At 57.3% G+C, this 18434-nt stretch overlaps 2 protein-coding genes across 8 annotated transcripts; one reads left to right on the top strand and one right to left on the bottom strand.

Annotated features, from left to right (window-relative positions):
• The first annotated feature begins 7029 nt into the window (after positions 1 to 7029).
• On the top strand, positions 7030 to 9257 carry CPLX3 (complexin 3). Its single transcript, XM_072871103.1, has 3 exons — positions 7030 to 7190; positions 7542 to 7629; positions 9033 to 9257. Exons 1-3 carry the CDS (start codon positions 7030 to 7032, stop codon positions 9255 to 9257), a joined length of 474 nt encoding a protein of 157 aa, XP_072727204.1.
• Positions 9258 to 14948: 5691 nt separating this feature from the next.
• On the bottom strand, positions 14949 to 18404 carry ULK3 (unc-51 like kinase 3). 7 transcript variants are annotated; one of them, XM_072871280.1, is made up of 16 exons: positions 18263 to 18404; positions 17927 to 18067; positions 17604 to 17724; positions 17384 to 17488; positions 17154 to 17297; positions 16980 to 17062; positions 16726 to 16881; positions 16548 to 16653; positions 16395 to 16435; positions 16153 to 16255; positions 15983 to 16047; positions 15795 to 15873; positions 15664 to 15704; positions 15541 to 15588; positions 15387 to 15441; positions 14949 to 15099 (listed from the first exon to the last, which is right to left on the bottom strand). In XM_072871280.1, the coding sequence occupies exons 1-16, from the start codon at positions 18368 to 18370 to the stop codon at positions 15083 to 15085; spliced, it is 1413 nt and encodes a 470-aa protein (XP_072727381.1). In that variant the 5' UTR covers positions 18371 to 18404; the 3' UTR covers positions 14949 to 15082. The 7 variants fall into 7 exon arrangements, 5 of the variants coding, with proteins under 5 accessions (XP_072727381.1, XP_072727383.1, XP_072727382.1 ...); XM_072871282.1 differs by having other exon boundaries at positions 15541 to 15582; XM_072871281.1 differs by having other exon boundaries at positions 15664 to 15701.
• Positions 18405 to 18434: the final 30 nt, after the last annotated feature.

The raw sequence follows: 18434 nt of genomic DNA, 5'->3' as shown, positions 1-18434 counted from the left end.
TCCTGAAAGTTCAGCCTTCAGTTCTGGCAGCCCTCGTGCCTCTCCTCTCTGCACCGCTGGTCAGGATCCCAGCTTGGACTGGAGCTTAGCATCCCCAGCTGGCTCAGGGTATCTGCTGCCAGGGATCAGCCGGGCTGGGAGTGTCTTGGTCTGCAGAAGCTGCAGGAGGTGAAAGGACGATCTCTGAAGTCACACGTGCTTTGCTCTTCCTTCCCTGGCCACCATCTCTGTCCCAGCCTTGCCGGCTCCTCCACCTGCCCCCCTGCATGGACTCACTGGGGTCACCCTGGCCAGAGCATCTCTTCCAGTGCTGGCTCTGGCTCCCTTGGTGCTGCCTGTCCCTGCCCTGCTGCCCTCTGCTCCTTGCAGATATCCTCTCCCTTCTCCATCGGGGCTCTTGCCTTTGGCTTTGGCTCTTCCTGAGCGCCTTCCCCATGTCCCAGCCCCTGCCTGCCTTCTCCCTCTTACCCCACGAGCCCCAGAGATGCGGAGAGCCTTCCTCTTCTAAACAAATAAAAACCAAGACTCACTTCAAAGGAAATCAGAGTGCCCATCTGTTCCCAGCACAATTCCAGCTGCAGCAATCGCTTACTGCTTCCCATTTCCCAGGGTTGCAAAGCATCCATCCCAAGAGGAAGGGGTGTAACGTGCCCAGGCAGGCCCCCTCCCAAACTGCCCACTGCTTAATTCCCTCAGTGCTGCTTGGAGCAAATTACCAGCTCTAATTATGGCCTAACGAGGCTCTTTCTGCTCCATCCGTGATGTGCAGGCTTCCGAACCCCTGGCAGACCTCGCCAGCATCTGTGCACTGCCTGCACCTCCTCCCGCTCTGCGATTGACTTTATCACAAGGACTATTTTTAGCGTGATGTACAAAGCCATTCCCATCACCGGTTGGTGTCATTCACCTCTCCAGCTCCACTCTCTGGCTTTTCCTTCCGAGCACTCCAGGAAATGAAGGCAAGGCTGGAAAGATTGCCCGTGGGAAAACTGTGTGTGTGTGTGTGGCTGTGTGTGTGTTTCAGCTGGCGTGTGCCTTTGCTCCGGGCTTGCTCTCCACCACCGGCAGCGAAGCAGCACATGGTCTCCCCATGTGCCTGTTTACATGCTCTGTGTGTCTGTCCGTGTGTATTTGTGTCACTGCTCGGGTGCAGACTCTGCCGTGGGAGCCCCACCCCACCCCAATCACCTCCCTCTTCTTCCTCACCCCCCCAACAGCATCTCTCCTCCCAGCACGTGTGCCAACAGGGATTATAACCACCCCTGCTCTGTGCGACCTGCTCCCCTGCCTGGTTATCCTCCTCTTCTGATAATGCACCCACGGCATCCCCAACATCCTCCATCCCTTGGGGCGAAGGCTGTATGTCCCCCTCCACACAGCTCTGGCAGGACCGTTCCCATCCCACCCATCCAAAAGTGCTCAAAATCCTAATTCCAAGTCTGGGCAGCCCTGTGCTCAGCCAGGGTGCTCAGCCAGACACCGTGATGAGATGAGGGGGATCAGAGGAAAGTGGGGGGACATCTCAGCAGCATCCCCACTCCCATCTTCCCTTCCCAGGTACCGTCTGGGGTCTCCCAGGGGATGTTCTGCCAGGCCACCCCAGGGTGAGGAGGGGGATGGCCAGCCAGAGGTGCCGGGTTTGTCAGGGTACCTGGCTGTCGCATCTTCTCCTGCCTAGAAATAAATGGGGAAGGCCTGATCCTTTCCGTGTGCTGGCATTAAACCTCCCTGAGCAGTGAGGGCTCTGATGGTCTTCAGCTTGTGGGAATCTGAACAAAATAATTTGTAGTGCACATACATGTGTGTGTATATACACGTGTGCATACCCATAACAGAGGTTTAAGGGAGATATACTGCACAGAACGGTAGGGTATTCATTATCAAAATAATGCTAGCAATATAAAACTATTTAGTTGTTATATACTGGGAAAGAGAAGAGATGAGCATGACCCTGTAAAGGCCCTTGCAATATCTTCCTTTGTGCCCCCTCTCACAGTCAGCCGGTGCTGCCACAAGCACAGGCAGTGAAATCCCCACTGAGGGATGCTCTGCAGCCGCATGAATGCATGAGAGCTTGGGATGCAATTAAACACAAGTTTAAAAAAAAAAAAAATTCATTACCTGATGCAACATGTGACATAGAGCCTATGTGATATATAGCACTGCCTGAGTATAATTAAGGCTTAAAATCGATTAAGAACAGTAATAAACCCCCCTCTATGGGATTTCTTTGTCCTTAGGCAATGATGACAGATTTTTGGAACTTAAAGGCTTGGTTCTATAGGAGTAGGAAGGCTTTGCATTGAAATGGCTTCCCTAGGTCATGAAAAGGCAGCTTTGATTTCATTTCCATACAAAGCTGACTGCTGCGTCGCGTTTCATCTTCCTTGGCCAAGACAAACTCCCGACGCTCTTAGCTTTATTTAATGATATTCAAGTAACATGAAAGGAAGTAATTTTATTTGATAATTTACAACACCCTTACCCTAAACTTTCTTTATTCCCTATGTTAATGACTCAGTGGCACTTTTACCCCAATGAGTGCTGAGCAGAAGAGAACTCACTGCCCTTCGAAGGGATGCTACAGCTCAAGACCACAGGACATTTTTCTCTTGAGCTTTTGGTAGTTGAAGCTTGTGGTGGTCCATAACAGCACCGGGACCCTCTGGCCAGGCTGTCCCCCCTGCGGTCCCTCTGCGTTTCCCCCCCAGATCCCAGTGCTTCAGACCCTCAGCATTTTCTTAATAACTTCTTAATAACTGTCCTGGAGTAATAGTTACCTTCTCACAGCTAAGTATTTTACACAGAGAAGCTGCTTGTGCCAGTGAGGATACACAACATACCTTCATTGGCTGCTCTATGGAAAAAAAAAGATGTTTCAGCAGAGATTAATCAGTATTGAGGTTTAATCAGTTCCTGCTCTATTGCTTTTTTGCTGGTGGAGACCTCAAAGAAAGGGGGCAGATGTCCCCCACTGTGCCCAAGGCAAGAGCCACCTCACTGCTGGCAGCAGCTCCCTGCCCAGGGGATGCTCAGTTCCTGGGTCTGTTCCAGATGCCGTCATCACGGGATGGATGTCACTGTGCCTTATCCCCGTGCCCGGAGCAGGCAGCTGCCCCGGCTTCATGGCAGTGATGGGCACAGCAGGGTATCCCTGTCCCCATCCCGTTGGAGCATCCCCACCCGCAGGTGGGAAGAGCAGAGGTGACTCTGCTCCTGTGCACCCAGGGTCAGGGCTGAGCGCAGAGGTCCCTGTGTTTGCAGTGCCTGTCCCTGTCACAAGAAGTGACAATCAACCACCAAGTGCAAGCGTGACTTCTCCCAGCAGAGAGGCTGCCTGCTTTATTTAGAAACGCCTTCTCATTTCCTCCCCTGTCGCGTCTCCAGCACACACACACGTCTTTCCAGGATTAACTCACCTACTCAGGGTCTTCAAAGGTTTAAACCTTTGTGTTCCCCTGGATTTCAGGCTGACAAGGATCAGGTTGCTGCCCTTCAGTGGCCTTATTGCTATTGCATTGCAAGTCAAGGTCACAGGCGCTTCCTCTCCCCTGTACAATCTATGGGAAAACTCCAAGAACCAGCCACTCCAGGAAATCCTGGCCATTTCTGGTCCCCTTCAGGGATCTCTGGAGCATCCTATGAAACCCTGGTTGAGGAGAGAGCTTCCAGGTGTGGCTTTGGAGCCAGTTCTCCCATTACGTGGAAAGAAGAGCTGAAATGATCCCTCTCACCATGGCAAAGGGAATGGAACTGCTTGCATCCTATTCAAATCAGGTGTCAATGCTCATAGAGGATCCTCTTAACTTCCACCAGCTTGTCTGAGGCTGGCTGCTACTGGGCGACGTTTCATCTCCTTCCCGTCTAATCCACGGAGATGTGTGATATAGCTTAAGCTAATATAATAGGTCATGCAAGGATTTACATCTCATTACTGCAGGTTAGAGTCCTGGGAGGAGGATGAGTCATTCTTATTTGAATATATTTCAGGGATAAGGAACAGTTCAGCTGCCCAAAGAAAAGCAGATGGGAAATCAACCACCTTGAAGCATTGCCGTGGGCTTGATCACCTCTGCACCCTCTGGGTTCCCTCTCTCTTCCACCTCCAGATGGGACACTGGCCTCCCTGGAAAGAGCATGGCCCAAAGAGCCAAAGGGATGGGAGAGCTGCCAGCAGCTGTGAGACCTTGCTGGAGGTCCTTTCCTTTGCCTTTTGCTCCATCCCTAAAAACCAGTTCCCCAACCACCCTGGGCTGCAAGAGGCTGCAAAGAACAACCTCATGGTCCCCCTCCGTGGGGCACGTCCATCTCCTGGTGAGCGAGCATCCCTGCCACGAGTGACTGAGTCCCAGCCGCTGCCGGTAATCACATGCTAATTTTCACCTAGCTGCTTTGGCCAAGCATTTCTACTCATCAAGAGCTGTTTTCTCTTAGTTTCTCAGACAGGGAGGCTACATGGTAGCTGACCCATCTAACCCAGCTGGAAAAAATCGGTCCTGACTTCAAGTCTCTTACTGTTAGTGAATGCTTAGATAGAAATCCAGACTGAACAAGATCCTAGGACCAGCCACATCAGAAGTCTGCTCTGGACTGACCCAAAGCTCAAACCTGCCCGGCATCCAAGGCCAAAGCAGCTCTGGGACACAAGCAGGGATGCTTTTCCTCATCTCTGCCCCTCTTTTCATCCAGTTCTTCTGTGACTGACAGCCAAAACTTGAACACACTGTTGGTGATGGGAGGTCTGCAGAGTGCCTGGGGCTCTCAGCCTATTTCTAAGCAGGCTGTGAAAGCTCATTGTGGGTTAAAATTCATTTTCCATGGGCTGTCCATGGGAAAATGCTTAGAGGGTCTGCAGATCGGTGTGAAAAGTGAAAATAATCACTGCAAACATTTGGTAGGAGTCATGAGCAGCCAGCTCAGGGTTGGGTCAGGGCAGACAGCAGCCACAGGGGCATCTGAGTGGTGGTGAGATGCTGTGGGTGATGCTGAGTTGTGACAAATGGTGCCTTGGACGGGTGTCTCTCAGCCTCATGGCTGTGTGGAAAGGCAATTTGCACGTTCAGATGAATGCAGGGGAACTGCCGGCATCATTCAGGGGGCTCTACTCTGCCGGGATTTAGCCGTAGCCCCCGAGAGCCTTCACTGGGACAAATTCCCTTTTCTCACTTCCAAAAGTGGGCTCTGATCCATAACAGCAGCGGTCACTGCCTAACGGCTGATCAGATTATTATCCAATAAAAATACTTTTTTTAAAATTTTTATTTTCCTTTTAAGACAAATTTTTGCCTGGCGCTACCTTGGACAAGGGGGGAAGGGAGAAGGTGGGCCGATTCCCCCTCCCTCTTTCACTTTATCGCTTCACAGCTGTTCCATCATTTTAATCTGCAGAGATTGTCTTTAAATTTCGGAAATGAAATGATTTCCCGCAAGCCGGGATTGGGGTTTGGATCCGCGCTCATTTTTCATGAGCAGAGAAGAAAAAGGGAGAAATGTATGTTAAAGCCAGGCTGGCCATCTGGAAGGGAGGTGCATTTCTGATGCCATTAATTGCTCACTCCCCAAGGCCCACGAGACGGCTGCAGTCAAAGGAAATAGCAGGAGTGGGAGTGGGAGTGGGGGTAGGATGGGATCCAGGAGAGCTGGAGGGGACGAGGGAATTACGCAACGAAATCAATGCCTGCTCTGTCCTCGGCCTCCTGATTTAGGTGACCGATTAACACGTGGGTCCCTGGGCCGGCTCTGGTACATCAGCGAGGCAGTGCTTGTGGGGATTGATAGCAGCTTTTATTAGGATTAATTAATACCATTAATACCGCTGGGAAAGAGAGGAACAAGCTTTTGGCCATGACAGCCCTTAGATCTGCGAGCAAACAACAGTTGCGACTCGTGTGTGGTACATATGGCTTTTACAGAGCGCTAAATCCCGGCTTTTCCTCCAGCCAGACCCAAAGCATGGGGAATAGAGTGGAAAAAAAGGTGTTTCTGTGGGCTTGCTCCGCCGCAGCCCCTCGATGGGATAAGACAGCCAGGCGTCATGGCTAGCTGTCCCCGAACAGGAGGAGACCAGGGCACGGTGCCCGGGAGGGTCGGGCAGGGCTCACGGCAGCCCCCACCATGCCCGTGCCCCGGGGCCGGCAGCGCGGGCTGCCGCCGGGAGCCGCTGCCTGCGGGGCTGGGGGCTCCGGGGCTCCTCCCCCGCCGAAGTTTGCCCCGGGGTGGCGGGACCCTCGTGCCCCCGGAGCGGGTTGGGGCGGCGGCGGCTCCGCCTCTCTGCCGGGCGGCGGGGGGCGGCGGGGGCGGCGGGGGCCGGGCGGGAGGCGGTGCCGCCGCCCGCCGCGCACACACCGGAGCTGTCCGCGCCCCGGTGCTGCAGCGCCGGCCGCTCCGCGCCGCTCGGGCTCCGCTCCCCGGTCAGCCCGGCCCCGCCATGGGCGGCGGGGCGGCGCGGCCCCGCTGATCCCCGGCAGCCCGGACAGCCCGGCTCCCGGCCCCCGGGAACTGGGCTCCACAGCATCCCGGGAGCTCACCTCCGCAGCGTCCCGGCTCCTCGATAACCCGGTACTCCGGCATCCCGGGAGCTCGGCTCCGCTGCACGCCGGCATCCCGGGAACTCGATACTCCGGCGCCTCGGGAACTCACCTCCACGGCATCCAGGCTCCCCGGGAACTCGGTACTCCGGCGTCCCGGGAACTCGGCTCCACTGACCCCGGCTCCTCAATAACCCGGTACTCCGGCTCCCCGGGAACTCGTACCCGCAGCACCCCAGCTTCCCAGCAGCTCCCTACTCCTGGCACCCCAGCACCGAGCATACCTCAGCTCCCCGGCACTCTGGCTCACTCTTAGCCCGGTACCCCGGCCTCCCCCATAACTCCGCAACCCCATCTTCCCCGCTCCTCCATACCCCAGAACGCCATCTCCCCACTAACCCCGGATCTCCCAGCACCCCAGCTCCAGTAACTCCACACCCCGGCTCCCCGGTACCCGTGCTCCCCCAGCCCCCGGACTCCCCAGCCCTCCAGGACTGCGACCATGGCTTTCATGGTGAAGAGCATGGTGGGAGGGCAGCTGAAGAACCTGACAGGCGGCCTGGGCGGTGAGGAGAAGAGCGAGGGTGAGAAGTCTCCGGCCGAGGCGCAGGGCATGACCCGCGAGGAGTATGAGGAATATCAGCGGCAGCTGGTGGAAGAGAAGTAAGTGCGACCGGCACTGGGTACCGGGGTGGGCTGGACCCCCGGGGTCCGGTGCAGGATGGGGCAGTCCCTCTGCAGCCCCCTGTCCCATGCATGGGTGGATGGGGGGACACGGCGCTGGGGGCAGCAGGGCTATGAGGGAGTTTAATGAATGCCCTAATCCCTTAATCCGCTTCCTCGCCCGTGAGATGGAATTGTTTTCTCCTTTCAGACTGCCCTGGGGGGAGGAAATTGTGGGGAACCGGGACTTTGCAGAGGACATGGCGGGTAGCCGGGTTGGGGGGGATAGAGATGCTCAAACCCAGGGACTGGGGGCAGCAGCTGCCGGTAACTGCCCTGTGTGGTTCGCAGGATGGAGAGAGATGCCCAGTTTGCCCAGCGCAAGGCGGAGAGGGCCACGTTCAGGTCCCACTTCCGAGACAAGTACAGGCTCCCCAAGGTACGGCCGTGCTGGGCATGGGGGGAGGCACACAGGGAGCCAAGCCCCAGAGCAACCCTCATGGGGGGCTTGGTGGATGGCACCATGGAGGGACAGACAGCACCCCTGCTCTGCAAGGAGGGGAAGGGGCACGGGACCCCCTTGGCTGGGTGGGTTTTTGAACTGCAAAGCCCAAGTGCAAACCAGTTCCCCTAAAAAGCATCCTTCCACCCAAATCTTGGTCCTTTCCCATCAGACCTGATCACCACGAGCCACCAGCCCCAAACAGTGGGACCCCTGACACACACCCTCTGCCCTGCTTGATCCCTCTCTTCCTCTCTTTTATCCCCTAACCCCAGCTGGACGAGGGAAAGCCACCTTCACCCCGGACTCCCAGCCCCATAGCCAGGAGCAGAGCCGGAGTTACACCTTCCCAGCTGGATTAGCCAGCTCCTCTCCCCGGATTATTTGGCAAAGATTTCCCAGCTAAACTCCTATTTTGGAATTTCTGCCCGATGAATGATTCACTAGTCACAATTTAATCAAGGGATAATTCAGCCATTCTTGGAATTGCCGCAAGCTCTTCTCCCCCCAAACGCACCCTTTATTTAGCAAGAGTCTCTCGGTGGTGAATACTCTAAATTGGAGCCGGGCTAATTTTAGTTCAGAAAGGTCAGCTAAGCCAAGTGATATTGTTCAGATTGTTTGATATTGTTCAGCCAGCCTGGATGCACACGCCACTGCTTCTCACACCCCTTTTATTGCCAGGAAATAAACAGCTGGAGAATTTATTTTTCCCCTGCCAACAGCGAGAAAAGGCAGAAAAAGAAGAGATGGAGATTTTTTCTTCAGGGGAAACAGGGATTTGTTCAGATCTGCCCCCCCGATCCTTTTGCTGCTTTCTCATGCTTGAGATGTCCCTTTTAATCTTTCGACAAGTTTCTTCTGCTCATTACTCATCCCGCTTGGCAGCAGGGCTGCCTCTTGCAAAGTCTCCCTGTGGCTCTCCAGCGCAGAGCTGACCCCCATCTCCAGTGGGTGCAGTCATTAAGCATGCGTGTAGCTTAATTGGGTGCCTAAGCCTCCCCAGCCACTCCAATGCAAGTTGAAAGCCAATTTATACTGATGCTGGCACATTCGGGTTATCATCTCAGCTCTTGCTGTGTCCCTTGGTGTGTGCCTGGGCTCTGCTCAGCTGTGTCCCCTCTGGGTCAGCAGTGATGGAGCTTATGGGCACCATCCTACCTGCAGCACAAGGATGACTGTGAGCCCCAGGGACCAACACACATGGACCTTAAAATGGGGAGACAGCCCAAAGCCCGTGCAGACACCGGTGTGAACCTTGCACGTGCCTTTAGTGCCTCCAGAAGCTCCCCTTCCCACCTGCAGTATCCCACACGTGACTTTCTCCTGGCCCATTTCAGAATGAAACAGATGACAACCAGATCCAGCTGGTGGGAGGCGACGTGGAGCTGCCCAAAGAGCTGGCCAAGATGATCGAGCAGGACAACGAGGAGGAGGAAGAGAAGAACTCGGTTATCGGCCAGCTCAGCAACATCCAGAACCTGGACCTTGATTCCTTGAAAGACAAAGCTTCGGCCACACTAGAGGACCTGAAGCAATCGGCTGAGAAATGCGCCGTGATGTGACCCGGCTGAACCCCCCCCTCCCCGTCAACGTGACGGCAGGGGAGAAGGGAGGGGACGCAGCGAAGGGTCTGGTGGTGGCTGTTGCCTGCAGCGGGGACCCCACTGATGTTGTCACCCTTGCCTTGTGTGAGTCGGGTCCTCCTTCTGAGCCGTGTGAAGCCTCAAGTCCCTGACCCAGATGTCCTTGATGTGTGGTTTTTGTTTTGTTCTCCGGTCTGAGGTTAGAGCAAAGAGCCAGCATGTCCCCCCCGTACCCCAACGCCTTCTCCTGTGCCCGTGGCAGTGGGTGTCTTTAGTGAGAGCTGGGGGGTTTGCATGGAAGGAAAGCTCTGAGTGACCTTGGAGTGTTATTGAACCACATCAGCATGGGAAGGCAAAGGCTTTCCAGCAGACTGGTGGCCATATGCCATGTCTCTGCCTACACATTTTGACCAAGCCTCCTAGAAATGACAGGGAGGCTCCGATTTGCTTTGCCAGGACAAGGCACAATGCGAAATGCGCCCACCCCCCCCCTGCATCCCATACCCATCACACGAGAAGTAACACCCCATCCGTGCAAGAAATACCAACCACTTTGCCCTTGAGGGACCCTCTCAAAGGAGTCAGCCGGGAAGGACCTGCTGTATGATCCCATTTAGCCCAGTGGGAAGGGGGGTGTTGAGGACCAGAGGGCTGAAGCCTGAATTAATGTCGGAGAGGAATAAAACCCCTCCCCGGTGCTCATCTGAACCCACACCAGCCCTTCCCTGGAGCGGTGGTGGCACACCCTCCCTCTCCCGGGGCGGGATCCACTCGTGTCCTTGTTCCTTCCAGGAGAAGAACAAAGTGATAAGGGAAAATCTCCTCCTCCTCTGTCATGCTGTAGTTGTGCGCTGTGCTCAGTTGAGTGTCCCTCCACCTCCTATGCTGTCCCCATGCCATGGTACTGTTATAACCGGTGGAATAAATACCAGGAGATGTCTATGCATTTATTTCTCTCCTCGAGCAGTGCTTTCCTGATAAAGGTGTTGGGGTGCCCTGAGGTACGAGGGGTGTAGAGAGATCAAGCACATCCCCTTTACAGGGCAGGGGCGAGCAGTGATGGGAGCTCAAGGGAGAAATCTCTTGTGGCATCATCCAGAAGAAAGCATCACGCCTGGTTGTGGTCGGGTGTTTTGCCATGTTTCGTACTGAAGGGATGCTACGAGCAGCTCTTTGTGAGCAGCCGGGTTTAAAAGCAAGCAAAACCCCCAGATTTCACAGATTTTTGGCTATTTTAGTAAAAAAGCCTTCAGATCACTCACCAGCTCCCCGCCTCAGTCTCATGGGCACTGCGGGATGTCCACAGCGCTGCTCCGAGCAAGGACATGTCTCTGCAGGGAAGAGACCATGATAAGTACAGGTGTGACTTCAAGCTGGAGCAGCTCTGGCCTGTTGGCATCCTGGCGGGTGGTGGGCTCTTGCAGCGAGGCTTCCTGGAAAGAGCTGGCACAGGCTGGGAATTTATTGCTTCAAATCCCAACGGAGTGGATTAACTGCAATTTGCTTTTGCGGGGGGTAGGTCAGCCAGGAAATGCAGGGGAGGGTGCTGGGAAACTGGTATTATTATTATTATTATTATTATTATTATTATTATTATTATTATTATTATTATTATTATTATTATTAATTATAGCATGGATGCGAGCTGCTGGGCTGAGCAAAGCTCCCTGGTATGGCTAGGAGATTGCTTTCTACCCCCAGTGCCCTGGTAATACCGTGCTGGGGCCAGGGAGTCCTGAGAAACTCCTGATATCCTCCAAAGTCAGAGTTTGTCTCACCTTTGAGAAGAAATCAGCCACCACTTTGGCTGACAGGACAGACAGACAGAGGCAGCTCAGCCTCCTGGCCGCAGCTCAGGCATGATGCTCTGCCCATGGGGACACACACCATCGCAACCCTCCAGCCCCACGGACCAGGCTGCTCTCCAGCCCCGCAGGGACCCACCGGCAGCTCGAGGGACATCTGCCCCAGGCAGAGCCCTAACCCAGCCCCACACGGTGCTGGAGGCTGGTGAGAAAGGAGGGGGAAGATTGGCAGAAGCAGCGTTAGCTTTGAAAGGAGATCATACCTGATGAGGATCAGCCCAAGCCCATCTAATCCCCCACCAGGAAAGGGATAGCAGAGAGCAGGCACTGACCATGCCAAGCCCTCCAGCCGGGCTTGGCTTTTAAATCCCCGGCTGATGGCAAGGCTTGACCAATAAAACATCCCGCGGGTGAGCTGGATCCCCACCGGAGCAGAGGGAGGCAGATGGGGCTGGGGGATGCAGCCCTTTGCTTCATCCCCACCCGTAACCAGTGTAACCCCACCAGGACACAGCCTGGACCCTCTCCCCCACCTGTTATTTTGCCCCCCTTCCCCATTCCCCCAGTCGTGGACCTTCGGCTCTGCTCCATGCTCGCTCCCGGCCCACGTGCCGCCATGCAAAGGCCGCGTGAAGCTCGGCAGGTTTATTTTAGGAGGCACCATGACCCCCAGGCATGTGAAAAGCAAGCAGCACGCGCTCTCCCGCTCAGCTCCGCGACGTGTTAAGCCTCAGTAAAGCATTCCTGGCAAAGCAGCGTGAGCTCTGAGGATGCTCCGGGCCCACCGCCCTGCTCCCATCGCTGGCCCGGTGCCCATACTGGGGAGGAGAGTTTTGGGTGGGGCGAGCAGGGGCAGGCAGCCTTCCTCCTGCCTGTCCCCTGCCCGTCAAGAGATGCATCCCATTTGCCAGCATTCCCCACTGCTCGGTCCCCGAGCACCCCTGCAGCCGAGCATCCCGGCTGCCTGCATGCCATATGACCACTCTGGGCATCAACACACGGGCTAAAAAACGTAAAGCAAGGAATTAGCGTGGATTAAAGCAGAAAATCTATTTTTTCTCTTCTACACTATAAACCCCTACATAATTCCCTAACCTATGGGACCAAGTTCGGCGTGGTTTTGTCTGAGCAAGCCCTTATTGGGCGCTGGAGGATCTCTGCTGGCAGCTGAGCTTAGAAATAAATGCTGCGCGGGCAAGCAGAGCTCCTACCCTCTTGCACCAGATGTGGAGCAACCCCTCATCATACAGCCGCAGGATCAGGCCTCCTTTCTGCTGGTGAGCGCAGGATGATGTGAGTGGTTTCCTCAATGGCCAAAGCATTAAATGAGCAATCGTTAAAGCACTGAAACAAATGAACCACCATCAAAGGATGGGGGATCTCCGCTGAACACTTCATTCTTCTTTTGGCAGGCAATTAAGTCTCCCTGCGAGCTGCTGCGGGAAGGGATGGCCCCGTCTATCCCATTGCAGCATCGCTGCACTGCTGGTCCAGATACTGGGATTAATCTGGATTAAAGAGCATGGAGGAGAGCCCAGGATTGGCTCCACACACTGACCCAGCTTTCCCCAGCCCTCTCTTCCTTTAAAAGTGTTTGAACTCATATCACCGAGTAACCCACGGGCTGGTACAAGGAGGGTGATAAACCCATCTGCCGCCCGTGTCCCTCTCTGGGTGACAATCCATACCCAAGAGCCGCCCTGTGAGCGATGCACGGGAGGCTCCGGATCGGAAGAGCCCTTTGCAAGGGCTGGATGGCACGAGCAGGCAGGACCGCTTCGGCACGCATCCCCACCGGGCTTTGCTGTGACACGGACGGGAGAAGGCGGCTGGAGTACGGCAGCGCTCGCTCCTCCCCACTGCAGCCAAAGCCATGCCAAGTGACAGAGGCCACCACTAGAGCCGGCCCCACGCTGCTGGGCTGGGGACTGCTCGCTTCGTGCCTCCTTCCCTTCAGCCTGGGCAGTGACATTTGGGCAGCGCTTTGCGAGCCCTGACGCAGAAGAGACTCGCATCCACCCCGACACAAAGCCAAGGCGCCCTGAGCTCCGTCACCCCCGGGGAAGCGGCTGGAGCCTCTCCCTACTTCAAAAGGCTCCGGATTCAGTCACGTCTTCGGCAGAGCGTAAAGGCAGATGCGATTACCCGTGCCGGCTGCTGCAGCCAGCCGGTTCAGCCATCCCCAGCGGCTCTGCGCTAGCCACAGGCCGGGGGAGGGCAGGGGGTCTGAAAGCTCTTTAAAGCCTCAGGATATAATCTCTGCTCAGAATAATAAAAAAGACATAAAAATGCCTTGCCACATCTGCCTGGGAAGCTCTCCGACAGCTTGGGCACGGAGCAGCTCGCAAAGGGCTACAGGCTGGGGCTGTGGGGGGAAGAAACCATGTTATGGGGCAGCATCTGGGGCAAAGGCAGCCTCGGGAGGAGCTGTGCTGGGGTCACGGCTCAGACCATCCCCTAGGGCCCCCCAAAAATCACCCCATCATTTGCTCCAGCCCCTCTGCCTTTCCCCCACACCTCCCTGCCCAGCCCAGCCGTTCCTCACCCACCATAAAAATCTATTGGGAAAAATGTGATTTTACGTAATCTTTCATGTTGTTCTGCTCGATGTTTTACACACACAGAAATGAAAAAAAATCTGAAGCGAAAACAAGGTCAAACCTTGCTTCGGCTGCCTCATGTCCCCAGGGAGGCTGGGGAGGTAGCACACTTCCAGCCAGGGCTGGCTGGAGGAGAGGAGGGGGGACCCCCCGGGTCTGGTCCTGGGTAGGGGGACAGGGATGAGGGGTCCCCGGCCCTTCCCGATGGCTCCAGGCACCCTGGGCTGGCTCTAGGTCCTGGGCTCGGCTGGAGACCCCTCTTGGGTCTTAAAGCACAAACCTGAGACTAGAGTAATTGGAGAAAACAAGTGTTTAATAAAGACAATAAATTACATTCCCTTGAAATACAGTAGATTTTGAGAAAAGTCCCTTGCTTTGCAGGACAGGCAGACCTCACCACCCCGGATAAGCGACTTCTACAGGGCTGAGGGGGCTCCCAGGAATATAATTTGGATATTCAGGTTGTCAGAGCCCTGAGGAGCAGAGCAGGCAGGATGCCCAGGCTCTGCCTTTGGGGAGGTGTTGCTGTTTGCAGCTGTGCGACTCTGTCCCTGAAGGTGATTGATTTCTGCTCATCTGTTTTATTCGACAACCATACCCACGGAGGAGCATGCACAATCAATCAGTCCCCGCTGAGCACCGGTAACACCTCATGACACAAATGATGAACGCAGACAGTACCTGCCAGACTCCAGTGCAGGCAGGTTTAGGAAGCAAAAGCCTCGACCCCGATGCTCCAGCAGCGAGAGGGAGGTACAGCTGGGCTGGGACAGTGCAATTGGGTGCTCAAGGCTGGGCGAGCAGCGGTGGGTGCAGAGAGGTAGTTGCTGGGTGAGAAAGGCACAGCAGAGGGCAGGTGCAGGCAGCGTCCCCGAACCCCTGCCTGCTGCTATCACCAACAGCCTGGAGCTACCCGTGTGGTTTTGTGGGTCTGGGCTGTGCATACACTCAGGGCTCCCCCAAAAGAATTTGGGAGGTGGAAGAAACATCCAGCCGAAAAGGCAAGATGTATGCGACTGGCAGGGGGGATATTGTGCTGGAGCCTGGTGCCAGGATAAAAATACCCAGCCTGTTGCAGCCAGCAGAGGGAATTAGAGTGGAATAACCCGCCCGCCGTGGTCAGGGGAGGCTGCAGCAGCAGACGGTCGAGGCAGGGCTGGGAGGGGACTCCACCTGTCGGGAAATGAGTTGACGCCAGCGCCCGGGCAGAGGGGCAGATGGCCCTGCGGACCCATCTGTGGGACCTTCTGGGGATGGGAGGGCAAGGGTGAGCCCCCGAGGCAGTTACCCCAAAGCGGACGGGACGAAAACCTCATCTTTCCTCCACCCTGCCAACGGCATCTCTTTGCATGGCAGTGCCAGGGCAGCAAGCAGCATCCCACCGGCCGGCTCCTGTGCATCACTGCAAAGTGCAGGCTGTGCGGAGGGGGACAGAGGGCACTCACTTGGCTGCACACACCATCACCCAGCCCGGGTGGGCTCCCGGGCATGGATGACCCCATGCTGGGGGGAGAGGAGGGTGTGCAGGGTCAGGATTACCCACGGGCTATGGCAGGATTCCCTGCCATAGGATCCCCATGGCTGTGGCAGCTGTAGGGATATTCCCCACCACAGGACTGCAGCCACGAGGGGGGACACTTCCCCAGGCCCTTTTCACCAAGCCCCCTCCAAAGGAATGAGAGGGGACGGAGATGGGGACTCACTGCTCCGGACGGGCTCTGCCAGCGCCTCCTTGCCCATGGACTGTGCCTCCCGCATCTGCCAGGGGGAGAAGAGTGTTTTCCAGCCTGTAAACCACCCCCAGGCATGCTCCAGAGCCTCCCCAGGCGTGCTCCAGAGGCCCCCAAGGAGCCATACCTTCATTTGATCTTTCAGGTACTCGGCTCGGGCCATCAGGGTCTGGATCTGGAGTAGAGAGAGGAAAGTCCCTTCAAAGCCATGCCAACAGGGACACGCTGCTGCCTGACGGCTGGCACTCACCTCCGCATGGAGCAGCTCCCGTCGCCTCCCCACAGGCTCTGCTGCAGAGGGAAGAGGGATGCGCCGTCAGATCAGCCACTGGCGCAGGATCCGTCCCCTGCCCCGCAGCACCCGCCACAGCCACAACTCACCGGCCAGGAGGAGCAGCAGCTCTCCCAGGCTCTGCTGGTAGAGCTCCAGGGTGTCACCATCGTCCTTGCCTTCCTCCTCCTGCAAGAGATCCCAGAGGCTGGGTTGCAGCCGAGGGGATACACCGGCTCCCATTTGCTCTTTCCCCTTCCACTCGAGGGGGGAGGGGACCCCCAAATCCACGACTTACCTTAGCGATGGCAGCAGAAGCCATTTCCAGCGCAGCGCAGAGCCGAGGCTTGTCCTTGGCCATCTCTGCAAGAGGGGACGTTGCATTGGGGAGCACCCCCAGGAAGCACCCTTCAGCCCAAAACCCACCATGTGCCCCCTCTGCCGATGCCGGTCCCCAAAAACTGCTACCTTTAAGGAGCTCTCTGGCTGGGTTTCCTTGCTGCAGGAGGCTCTTGCTGCTGGAGGTGACCAACGCCTTCAGCTCCTCCGCTCGAGAGATGTACTGTCCCACCTGCCCACAGTGGGGGGGAGAGGGGGTGAAGGGATCCCCACTATGGGGGACAGAGGATAGGGGGTATCTTGCCAAGCTAAGCTGGCCAGGGAAGACGGGGGGATGCTGTCTCCCACCTCCCCAGGGGTTTTTGGCTCACCTTGGCACGGATGGCTTCTTTCCGGCGAGCATCACTTTCATCTGGGGGGGGGGAGAGCAACCGAACACCGGGGTGGATGGGCTGCAAACTGGCCTCCCCCAGGGTGCTGCCCCCCCCAAACACACCTGGCACAGCCCCCCAGAGTGGACTCACAGTGCAGAGCTGGCACAAAATACTCCAGGGCTTTGCAGTAGAGGGAGAGGGCAGCGGAAGTGTCCCCCTCCTGGTCCTTCTTCACCGCCTCCACCACCAGGTTGGTCTGGGGGAGACAAGGGGTCAAGGCTCGGCCTCCCCATGCCCCCAGGGACCAGCACCCCAGTACCCCACTCACCGCCTTGCAGAGGCTCTCAGGGCCAGGGACATGCTCCATATCCACAAAAGGGTGGGCGAAGAAGCGCTCGAAGGAGATGCGTTTCAAAGGGTCCCTCTCCAAGAGCTGTCCTAAGAGATCCCGGCACTCCGGGGAGAGGAGGGGCCGGCTGGGCAGCTAGGGAGGGAAGGGGGCTGAGACCACCAGCCCTGCTGCAGCCCCAGCACAGGGACAGGCTGTGAGATCCCACCCGGCTCCGTCCCATCCCGCGTTACCTCAACAGCCCGGTCGCTGCGGATCTTCTCCTCCAGCTCGGCAAAGGAGCGGGAGGCGAAGGGCGGCCTCCCGAAAAGTGCTTCTGCGGGAGGGAAGAGGGAGAAGCGGGGGGAGATGGAAGGGGGAAACCAGCCCCGAGCCAAGCCCCAGCGGGAATAAAAGCAAAAGCCCACCGTAAAGGATGACGCCCACCGACCACAGGTCCACCCGGGCATCGTACTGCTGGCGGCACACCATCTCGGGGGCCATGTAGAGCGGGGAGCCCCGCAGAACATGCTTCTCGTCCCACGGCGACATGTACTGTGCAAACCCAAAATCTACAGGGGAGAGGGCAAAGAGAGCTTGTGGGAGAGGGGGAGAAGGAATTGCCACCCCGAGCCCCTCCCTGGGGATGTGCCCTGACCTGCCAGCTTCAGCTGGGGGTTCTCTGGGGTGCTCAGGAGGATGTTCTGTGGCTTGAGGTCCAGGTGTGAGATGTTGTGGTCATGGAGGAACTTCAGGGCACAGGCTGGGCAGGCAGATGGGCACGTGGCAGGGGGGACACCACCACAGCCCTGCCCCCCAAAATCCCCAGGAAGGGTGCCCGATGGAGCTGGCGGGGGCACTGGGCAGGGTGCCCTTACCGAGCTGCTGCAGGAAGACGCGTGCCACCTTCTCAGGGAGGATCCTGCGCATGCGGATGAAGCGGGAGAGATCCCCCCCGGCACAAAACTCCATGATCAGGTAGATGTGGTCGCTGTCCCACTGCGAGGCAAAGGGGACCCCGTCGCGCCGCCCTAGCCAGTCCCACCGCATATCCCACCCACGCAGGGTCCACCTGGACCGGTTTGCCCGGTTGCTGGCACAGAGCCCCACGGATACACCTTTGGGGAGCCAGGATGGACCCCAGGACCTGAGCTGGACAGATGCTGGCTCAGTCCCCTCCCCGGGAAGCCCCCTGCCCCACCTGGAAGTCCTTGAGTTCCACGATGTGAGGGTGGCGGATGGTCTTCAGGATCTCGATCTCCGTCAGCAGGTTCTCCACCGACGCCCGGTTGAGGCTCCTCTTGCTCACGCACTTGATGGCCACCACCTCACGCGTGTCCCTCTGCCGAGGGGAGCCAGCCCTGGAGCCCCCCCGTACGGCCCCACCCAAGCAGCCACCCTGGGGGTCCCTCCCCAGCCTACCAGAGGGGTCCCGGGTGGGGAGGGACAGGTCCCAGGCTGTGAAAACGGGGGTCCCGGCGGGGAGGGGCAGATTTGGGGGGGCTGGAGGGGGTCCCCGCAGCGGGCCCGGCCCTACCTTCCTGTAGGCCTTGTAAACGGTGGCGTACGTGCCGGTGCCGAGGCGCTCGGTGAGGATGAACTCGTCCAGGCGCGGCGGGGCCCAGCCGGCCCCGGCCCCGGCCATGCCCGCCCCGGCCCCGGCCCCGGCCCCGCTTCCGCCTTCCCGGCGCACCCCGGCCCTCGCCACG

This window comes from Ciconia boyciana, chromosome 8, assembly GCF_034638445.1.
Source record: "Ciconia boyciana chromosome 8, ASM3463844v1, whole genome shotgun sequence".
In the NCBI taxonomy this organism is placed as follows: domain Eukaryota; kingdom Metazoa; phylum Chordata; class Aves; order Ciconiiformes; family Ciconiidae; genus Ciconia; species Ciconia boyciana.
This window is presented reverse-complemented; position numbering and strand designations above follow the sequence as displayed.